Genomic DNA, 10962 nt, shown 5'->3' with positions numbered 1-10962 from the left:
GCCGCGCTGCGTGGCCGGTCCGTGTCGTCGTCTCCTCACGGAAGCGCGSGCTCGGCGCGGCGGGCGCCTCGGGAAGCGGGACCGTCGCCGCCCCCGTCCCGCGGCGCGGCGGCCTCGCTCCCGAATAAACCCGGCACTGTGGTCTGCAGCCCTGGAAATGGGGAGTCCGGCTTCGATAGCGCAGAGATGCCGAAGTGGTGTTTTTATTTCGTAGTTCGTAGTGCCGTACAGCAGAGTAGGTACTTCACCTTAAAATGGCACTTTTAATGTAGGAGTGAAGTTGCTTACTCTGATGTGACTCGGCAGAGGCAGCCGTGCTGCCTGTGGAAGCAGCGGGGCCGGTAAATCTGGTAATTACCGCGTTAGAGTGATAAGCCCGCTCGTTCTGTCCGCAAGAATCCTCTCCTGGACTGTGTAACCTGCAGGTTTTTATATCAGCCCGTTGTCCTCGTTCTGTAAGAACACATTAAACTTAGAACGGGCGGATGAATGGCATTATCTACAGAAATCCTGAAATTTGCACGAATTCTTCACATAAAACGCTGTTTTCTGTGTAGTGTGACCCCATTTTCRTAAGTTTTTGGCCTGATTTAATTTACAACAAATGCTTCCATATATTCTTTGTCTCTTTGTTACCCTGATTCACTCAGTAATCTATGTGGGTCATACTGCTTCTGCGTTTTCATTTTTTCTTCTTTGAAAGTGGAGACAGTAATAGCAATGTCCCAGGGATTTAATTGCTTATAGTGGAATCCGAGTTGAAAAGCACTATTGTGTCCTATTAAAAAGAATTACTAATTCCATGGAAGCATCTGAATTTTACTTCAAAATATTTTAAAATATGATTTAGGATAAAAAACTTTTCCTCAATAAAGGATTCTTTTATTGAGAAACTCGAACTTGACTTAAAGCCAGGATAGGAGACTTTAAAGTTCACATTTTCTTTAACACATTAAAKCCAATGTTAAACAAATATTTAGCATGCAGTTGTCCTTTCCTTGTTTCCAACCAGAATAAGTAGCTTTAGACAGTAATGTTTGTGTAGGAGAAAAAATAAATATTTGTTCTAAAGTTTTTGGATAAATGGTGTGCTTCTTTTTACTTTCAGAGTATGAAGCAGAACAACCTGCCTTTCCAGATGTTTATGAGTCAAAGCAAGAATCTGTGAGTATAATTGAAGCAAAAAAAATCTTCGCAGGACAGATTTTGAAAGTTTTTCAGTAACCAAATGGGAAAATTAGGTATCAACAGAATAGACTCATTCATAAAATTAAATGAAAACAAAACTACATATTGAAAACAACTTCTGTGAATCAACCAACAAATGTAATATTCCACAAATTATTGCTTTTATTTAAAGCAACTTGGACAATACTATCCTGARATTAGATTACCAGCTGTGTTTAGTTTGTGCATCTGTCTTTCTGCTGTGACTCTCAAATATGCAAACATCTCTTTGCTGTGGTGTTGAAAGCAGGCGGTACTGAAACGTGCAAGAAGAAGGGATGCAAGTGTAACAAAGCAGTCATGCCCCAATTTCATATACCTGGCATATTACTTAGATGTGGCTGATGAAATCAGCAGAATTATACCTGTTCAAATTTGTTTTAAGTCTAATTTTGGCCAAATTAGTTCTAGGAAAACCTGTTTGGTAGACAGAAGCAGTACGTAAGAAGTTTTAAGAAAGACAAACCAGTTTAACTTTTTGTCCCCAGCAATTCTATGAACAGAGAAATTAGTTCTTTTGGGCATCGGGTACAAAGTTGATTTTCATTTAAACCAGGCATTTTGCAGATATTTTATCTTATTACACATTACTTAGTTTACTTTATTATATTAAAACTCAAGATTTTAGAGGTTAAATTGTTTGACAGTTGGTCTGGTTAGACATTTATAATGTAACCTGTTTTCCTAAGTGTAACTAGCGTCGGTACAGGCCATTATTAAATTAGGATACTAAATGCCTCTTGGGGCATTGACCTGGGCATAATATATTGATCTGTTTGAGCTTCTCATGTCATAATGGAATAATAAAACTTTACGTGTTAGTACTTTTTTTTTTCTAATTTCCAAAATGATCTGTTTATGAATCTTCTATATGTTAAAAAGGAGTCTTATCTGCAGTCATCAACATGCAGTACACTCTAAGTTTTGTGGGCCTGATCCTACTACTTGTTTTTCAATAGCTGAGAACTGTGCTCATAAATGCAAATGAATTCTAAAGTGAAACTGTTCAGGGCACTTAGTTATTGTAACAGGTTTTCATAGCAAACTAATGGTTCTACATTCTTGGGAAGTAAGAGATATCTGCCATTCTCTAACAAGTGTAGTTTGCTGTTTGTCAAGAGTACTATTCTGGCTCACTGTTCCTAAAAATACAGGTAAAATTGCAGACTATCCTTTTTTTATAATAYGCATAATTGTTTCTTTGAGGGGAAACTTAAGATTTGGTTTTGCATCTGCTTTTAATTTGTCTGTCTGTGCTTTGTTTAAAAGAAAGGTTACTTTTCTTTAAAAGCTGAGTGTCAAGACTTCCAAACAATGCAGAAACACATATATGAACTTCTGAGTGAAAAAAATGGTGGTTCAGAAAACCAATGTTTTACATGTTTTAAACCATTTTTAATTTTCAAAGAGTTACTATTYCTTAGAATGGATAAAAAATATTTTAAATGGTGGTATCTCACCGTATTGTTTTAAAAACAGCCATGTACCTTCTTTTAGGCTTGGATGTTTTTATTCTGCTGGAAACTGAAAAGTTTATTAAAGTGAAATTCTTTATTTTAAAGTACTTAGAAAACACTGGAGTCATTTAATGCTTTAATTAGAATCATAGAATCAGTAAGGTTGGACGGGACCTCTGGAGATTATCTAGTCCAACCCCCCTGCTCAGTAGGGTCACCTAGAGCATGTGAGACAAGGTTGCATCCAGGCAGGCCTTGAATATCTCCAGAGAAGAAGACTCCACAACCTCTCTGGGCAACCTGTTCCAGAAATTATAAATGCATTATTTTTTTTACCTGACCTTATAATTTTTCCTGTTGAATTGGCTTCTGTATTTTTTATAGTTTGGCTTGGAAACATAWGTGAGTTACATTTATCTTGGACAGGTGTCTTTGGAGGCAGGAACATTGCAGCCGTTATGTATGGAACAATTCTACACAGCCTCTGCAGCTAATACTGTTGGCCAGCAGTTGCTTTCCACATGCAAAGCAGCTACCTTTTCAGAACCACCTGATCCAAAAGCATGTAAGTAAGTGTATATTATCTTGAACCCTGCTGTGATTATTTTTCTTGTATTTGACAAGGATTTGTCATTTGTTGAATTTAAAGTATTAACAGCTACAACACTTTTTCCTAAATGGAATTTGCATGATTAGTCGCCTRTCTCTTAAGGCAGGGAGCCAGCTTGCCCCCTTGTCAATGGAAGAAAGCTCAAATGAGGTGGGACACACATTAGAAATAGAAATCAGTAGCGATGTCTTACAGTTAAGATAATTCTGTTCTCTTGGTAAGTGTCTATTTATTTAGCCACTTAGATCAGAAGAGGACAAGCATTTTTTCCTCTAATTTAATAATGCCAAACTGAGATCAATAGACTAAATATATAATTGAGTCTGAAAGCTACTTTCAAAATATTCTCTTTGCCTATCTGATCACAAATTAGAATGGAAACAGCGTCTGAAGTTCTATTCTTCTGGGTTTTTTTTAGTCTCTATACTTAAAAAAATTCACCAAGTAACAATGTATTTTTCTTTCAGCCCTCCTTATGTCTTTTGTTCCTCGCTTTTTTCCATCACTTCTCATTCTGTGTTTGTTTTCTTCTCTGCCATTCATTCTTGCTTATTATGAATTCCTACTGTTAGTTAGGAGTGTTTCCCTCAACTTTTATATATATAGCATTTTTCCAATTATGAGCATTTTCTGGCAGTGTATGAACCAATGAAAGGTCTGAAGAAGAGAATCAATTCCATGTTTCAGTTGTGTTCTGCCAGAAGAGAAACCTTTTGTAACTTAATCTTTACTGACTGCACTAAAACCTGAATGCTTACTGCAGGGGAAGGCAGTCTGACTGGAGGACAGCATTTCAGCTAATAAAGACATCCCTTCTTGTGCAAGATCCTAAGATTTTTTGTTAGTCTTTCAAGATTTCTAAAGGTATAGCAAGTYTGTAGTGTGGACTATGATGTTGAAACTCCTGAGCTAGCAGTGATCTAACCTGCTATGTTGACATGGTGCAGTGTAGCACATTTCCAGAGATGCCAACTCAGTACGTCTGTGTTTGTTCCCCACACCTCCCAAGCTAACAAGCTCTGTTTTGTTCTCCCTTCTGAGGAGAGTACTCTTGTGGCTTTGTTTGGTGTCATGCTGCCTGTGATGCTGTCTCTCTGGCTCAGTAAACTTTAATTTCTCCATGTGTGATGTCTTCAACAGAAGAGATAGAAAGATCCTCCCGTTAACCTAGTTTTAAGTTTGTAATGAAAGGTCTTGTTGGGGAAGATGGGGATGTGAGGAAAAACTGGAAAGGAAATTGAACTTGAGTCTCTCCATTGGGCACGTGTTTAACCACTAGGCTATATATAGAACATGATGTAATCACAACATATCACTGCTGGGTTTTGGTGAATGTGACTGCAGCTGCTTTCTTTTGTGTGGAACTTGGTGCTGTCAGTGTGTGTTAGCATACTCTAGATATGGCAAGTAGACTTGAGCCTAGGGGCAGTGTAGTGAAAAATAAGAGAGAGGTACCAACTCAGACATCCCTGCCAAGGTGGCAAAATTGGGTATATGGAGTAATACTAAATTTCTTGAGGAAATGGCAAGTAGAAAGTAATTATGAGAAGAAAATCAGGGCATCACTGAAATACAGTCTTTGTTTTTTCCTCCATCTARAAATTCAGTTTTATGACCACCTATACTACTGCAATATGTAAAGGACATGTGTATGGATATCAAAAGTAATTTAGCTGTAACAGTACAAGAATTCAGTGCAGGCTAATTTACTTTTCTTCCTGTCAGTGTAAATTAGTCTACATTGCTTCTCACTTCTGTAGCTAAACTGCTTCTGATGCCTGAGTTAACTAATTTAAAACTAAGCCTAGCATCTCAGAGGCACACCGTAGTTTGCACTGTTGATTTACCTTTAGTTTGCAATTTATTCAAATTTGGATTTTCTTGGCTGAAGAAAACTGAAGATAGGTCTGTAGCTGTATCTAAATTGAAAGAAGCTGTGCYTGGTTCAAGCTGAGGTGGTCCTGATAACTAATACTTGGTTTATGTTATTTGATGTTTGTCCCTTTGTGAAATCCAAGTGCTTATCTGTAAGTGAAACTGTACTGTTCTACCCAGGTTCTCCTCGAGAATACTTAGAGTGTTACATATTTCCGACACTTTTACCTGGAATGGCTGAACTTCTACATCAAGCAAAGAAGAAGAAGTGTTTTGAGGTTAGTTTTTAGTTTTCAATTCAAATCATGGTCAGGAAATCAGAGCTTTTTATTTCGCAGTCTGTATTTCATTATTTGATCTTTCACAAGAAAACCAACTACAGTAATACAAAATAACATAGCATGTCTTGCTTTAGAACAAGTCAGTCCTGAATGTTCTTTTTTCAGTAATTTAGAACAGACTGCATACTACACACACTTGATCAATATGACAATCTCTAAATCACACCAATCTTCCTTAAAAATCCAGTTGTAACTAGCCTAAATAGTGTTGTATTTCAGAGAAATGGTATTCCTTTCAGATTATTGCTCGTTGCTCATTTAAAGAGAGTGAAGCAAAGAGCTTGAATTTTACTTACAACAATTTGCTACATTRCTCAATTATTTTACCTGGGTTGGCATCCAAAAATATGTATTTTTGGGGTATTTTAACTTTTTAAAATGCTGTGTAAAATTCCGTTTAAATGGAAGATAAAGTGTTTAGCATAATGATCTTATAAAGACAGTACTTTTTAATCTTTATTTGCTACATATGTATTTGTGTGTGTGTATAAACATGTATGTAGAAGGAGACTCCTCATTGTATGTTGGAATATTTAAAAATGCACTAGAACTGGTTCAAAATAAAGTTCATTGTAACATCACAGCTTAACACACAGACTCCCAGCAATAGATTAGGAACTGGGAGTTGTGGAGTCTTTCATCATTTATGCTATTTTTTCCAACAATGGAAAGAATTTTTCTTCTGTTTCTTTTCTACCTTTTGTATGTCTTCAACACTTTTCAGTGTAAAACTTCCCTATATCTTTATGTCTGCATCTCAACCTCATCTTACTTGCATTGTCATGAAAATAGCAATGGTTTTGGTATGTGACACACATCTGAGGAATACAGTCTGAGCTCTTGGGGTTATAGACTAGAATGACTGTTAGGTGAAAAAGACTTTGTGTTACTAGTGGATTATTATTCATGTCTTGATCTACCTCTGCTTCAGCTAATGACAGTGACCTCCTTTTGTATGCCATCTAAATGTGGGCTTGTGTATCAGTGGTAACAGACACTGTGAAACAACTCATAAAAATTACATTTGTACTATTTGCCACTGACTTGGGCATGGCTGAGCACAGCCAAAATACACAAAACTCTACATACTTGAATGGACATCCCAAACTTGGCTTTCAAACTCYGATCTGTACTGGTCACCCAGTGTATTCCCTTGCTAAAATAGGAGGGCTTTTTTCCCCCTACCCTAAGTTTTCCCGTGCTTTATCCTATTTACTGTCAAATGTCTCAAGGGCATAGACAATCTTAAATCTTCTTAAATCTTTTCTCTTGTGAGAATTGAGTAATACATTAATTTTTTAGAATTTAAACTCAACAATGTTTAAACATGCTTATTAACATAACTCTAATTTTTCTTTCTTGTTGATGATCACAGAAAGAGGTTGCTGTAGCAAACTCTCTGATGAAATATATTGAAGAGTGTCTTAGATAATGGAAAATGAATGAAATAATTTTCCCTAATGACTTTTGCAGTCTTCTGATCACCAGTATTTTTGCATTGTTGTTACCAAACATATCGTATAGAAGATGAAAATGGGAAATGAATTCTGAGTATAAGTAGTTTATAAACACATCTGCAGGTTAACAGGCCACATTGTACAGATATTTCCTGTTTATCCTGATTTGTGTAGCACTGGAAGAATGTGCCAAAGGCAGGTCAATTTATGTCATTTTTTCCCTTCCATAAAGGTCAACTGCTGTACAGCTAAAGATTTAATTGACTAACAAAGAGAACAGTTACCTAGAAAAAAAATATTCAAATAGACTGAATTCCTTCCAATAAGTTCACTGGATCTAACAGGGATAAGTCAAGTTCAATTTAGTCCCTTCAGTGAGAAGGAATTCACTTGTGATAGCACTGTTTTGATTTGTTTCCCCCCTTGCAAAGGAAAGAGCAACTTACTTAAAAGACAATAAATTTCAACTGCTAGATGAAACTGAATTTAACTGTCAAAGCATAACATTTAGTCTGTGAAACAGTTCACTGCTTAATGGGGCCCAGTTTAATGCTGTGATTTAAAATAGCCATAGTATAAATGAGGAGGATCAGACTCTGCTATTTAATTTCAGATTCAGTTCAAGTCAGAATTTAGCCATTTGATGTCTAAAATTATTTGTAGAAAGCTCTGCAGTGAACATGTAGGTCTCCTGAAGCTTAGGTCTTTAGCTTCTAGGAACAGTATCTGTTATTATCGTGACAAGTATAGGGAAGATTTGTTAGGTAGACATACACCTCCAAGTACTCCGATAGAGTGATATATGAATCCAGAGACTTTTGTCAGGAAGCAGATTATTAACACACACAGGGTTCAATATTGATAATTGTTTTGCAATATTCTATTCTTCTACTTTTTCTTAAAGCAATTTTTTCTTATTTCTGTGAGAGTCAGATTATATGTCTACCAAAGGTAAGATTCACCTAGAAAATTCTAAGCTTTCTGGGATATCTTCTAGAGAATGCCGTGCAATCTAGCTCTAAATTGCACATTTGTGATCCTCCGCTTACATGAATACCTTGTATCCTTCACTGTGCAGTCAGGACCTTACATGATATTCTTCATCCACTTCACTTGTGGCTGAAATAATACATTGACCCCAATTCATGCCATGCACTAATTCCTTAAACTTTGAGAGAATTATGCTATRTAGAATGTATTTTTTTTCTGCCTCTCTTTTCACATCCCCTGTAGCTTCATATTCACGAAGCACAGGGAGAACCATGGATTAAGGTGGTAAAGATAATGCATAGAATAAAATCATCCTTCATACATTAAATCTTTCATGCATAAACTTTTCTTAGCAAGTACTATTAATGCCTTGATTTCTTACGTTTTAATCAAGACTTCAACCTCTTTCATGACATTTAGCAGTTTCGTGCTTTAATGAAGTTCTTAATGAAGTGTTTTTCTAAAGAGTAGTGATTACAGTTGAATCTCCAATTTGACATGGTAAGTATTACTTTCTGGGTGTAGACTAGGTTTTCTCTTAGTTAAATAGTTGCTATTTTGATAAAGCGTTCAGTGTCTCTGTTCCACAGTGGCTTAATGTCTTTTAGTGCTCATTCTCTGACTGCATATACCTGCAACATATCTAGTATGAGAGGGGGGCTAAAAGATACTAGCCAACCTCTTCTGACTTTCCAGTCAGTAATCTAGGTTGTATTCCACAAATCATGATTACTCTGGTTTATGAATAAGCAGAATAAGAATCTACACTCATTTGTACAGCTAATCTTTTAAGTATGGAACACAGGAAGAAAATCCCTAGGAAAAGGAAGACCCCAGTCAATTTTATATTGATCAAAATTCATGCTTTGAATTTTGACCTCAAAATACATTTTACAGAGCGCAAAGCAGTCGAGCTAAACAGATCCTGTCTGCATGAGTCATAAGAATAAGCCTCTGCAAAGCATTTTGTGAAATTGCTTTTAGTGGTGATGAAGTCTTAGAACTAGGAGCAAAGGACACAACTTTTTTGCTCCAGAGTTCCAGGTTCTGGAACCTTTTTTTAACCTGATTCTTTGTACTGTCYGTGGTGTCTGTGGTTGGGGATATACATTAGCTTTGCTTCTGCCTTCTGCTCTGGACTATCCAACACGTAATTTTGACTGAGCAGCAATGCAATACTTTTGTATGTGTGCCTGAGTATGCACAGCACCTCCAAGGTGATTCCAGACCAAAGAAAAACAGTATTTCATCCATTTTCCTTCTCTGCCTTGAAAAAACCCAGAAAGTAATACTTACCATGTCAAATTGGAGATTCAACTGTAATCACTACTCTTTAGAAAAACACTTCATTAAGAACTTCATTAAAGCATGAAACTGCTAAATGTATTTTAGGTATGATAGTAGAAGTTTGAATAAAATGGGAAATAATATGCAGTGTATTTTCATCCATCAGTTCTGTTAATTTCTTTACAATGAGATTGTCACTTAGAAAGAATACCCTTTGGAGAGATTTGTTATAGATATACTGCAGCAAATACCATTTTAAATCTCAATTATATATAGAGATAGATACCTCTATATATTTGATATTTATATATAATTTTATATAGTATCTATTATGTAAATATATAAATATATTTGATATTTAAATATCAATTTAAATATTAAAATGTATAAAAAATTTTTCACTCATTTTAGATTTGGCTTGAAAGCCACAAGTGAAGTTTTAGAAATTTTGGCTAAGCCACTGACTGTTGGCCATATCAATATTAAAGTACATAATTTATTGTATATTTTATTTAATAAAAGCAATCAATTTAGCTTCTGTTCCTCTCCACTAGTGAAAATATGTGACCAATCCAAAGATAATAAATAATTTGAAACTATTTTCTATCTTTAGAGAAAAAGAACCAAATTTATCGCCTGTGATTTCCTAACTGAATGGTTATACAAGTAAGTTAATCATTGCTATTATAATTAAATATGCCTAATTATTCAAAAACATTCATTTATGAATAGCTCTAATTTAAATTAATAAGAGTTTTTGTTTTTGTTTTTTTTAATCAGCCATAACCCAAAGAGGAAAGCTGAATCATTCACAGCATTCTTTTCCATTCCTTTTGTTAGAGACTGGCTAAAGGACCAGTAAGTCAGAGTAACCTTTTYTCCTTCTATTCTTTTCCCCTGGTTATTCCAGAAAAGTAATAGAATTTAAATGCCTTCTAATTTTCTTCTCTAAATGCSCTTTACTATGTGCAACAAATAACTATATGATACTTTCTAACTTGATAGTATGTTAATTACAAGGCATTTTGTACCAGGATCATTTACAGAGCAATTATTTTAGTATAATTAAATAGTTTAATTTTTTTTTTTTTAGAGTGCAGGGCATTCTGATAGCCTAGTAATATTATGAATATCTTTGTAGTAATGAGCAAAGCAATGTTTTCAATGCTGCTTACTTTCATGAAGATCTTTATGAGGCTATACAGTCTAGAAATTCTTCCTCCAATTATAAGCAATTCTTTAAAATGCCTGTAATAATAGTTGTTATTAGGATGCATTTTTGCATTTACTCAGAGGTTTTTGGTTTTCCGTCTCAGAAATACAACTCATTTTGACAGTCTCACACTCCTATTCCTTGTTATTCCCGTAGCTCTAACCTACACAGTAGTTTTGAAAGAAATATTACTGTCCTTGAGACTGCAGCTTGTTTTACAATGCAGCTGTTGTTGTATGAAAAAAGAACAAAAGTAAAGTAGTACGTTACAGTGAGAGAATGAAAATTTTCTTGAAAATCTGTCCTTTATAATTTTTCCATTATAAATTTTTTCTGGAGGCTAGGTTGGTGGTCAGTGAAAAGTCAGAGATGAACATCTTTGTGCATATCTTCACTTTATTAGGCTGTGTAAATGGGAATTTAGTTTTTTAGATCTCTTGTCCTGTGAAACTTCAGAGAAAATTCTTTAGAAGATACTCAGAATTTTGAGGAGCTGCCTCAGCTA

General features: G+C 35.4%; 1 protein-coding gene across 1 annotated transcript in view; it reads left to right on the top strand.

Annotated features, from left to right (window-relative positions):
• Positions 1–158: 158 nt before the first annotated feature.
• Positions 159–10962, top strand: part of IQCK (IQ motif containing K) — a 42387-nt gene continuing 31583 nt past the window's right edge. The window contains exons 1-6 of the mRNA XM_085302322.1: positions 159–239; positions 1109–1164; positions 3111–3249; positions 5350–5447; positions 9858–9910; positions 10025–10102. Coding sequence (XP_085158448.1) covers positions 3147–3249; positions 5350–5447; positions 9858–9910; positions 10025–10102 — 332 coding nt within the window. The 5' untranslated portion in view covers positions 159–239; positions 1109–1164; positions 3111–3146. The remainder of the gene's footprint in view (positions 240–1108; positions 1165–3110; positions 3250–5349; positions 5448–9857; positions 9911–10024; positions 10103–10962) is intronic.

Source organism: Rhea americana, unplaced genomic scaffold (genome assembly GCF_003343005.1).
Source record: "Rhea americana isolate MKP2758 unplaced genomic scaffold, rheAme1 scaffold_10, whole genome shotgun sequence".
Classification (NCBI taxonomy): Eukaryota; Metazoa; Chordata; class Aves; order Rheiformes; family Rheidae; genus Rhea; species Rhea americana.
Note: the sequence above shows the minus strand (reverse complement) of the source record. Positions and strands in the feature narration are given on the sequence as shown.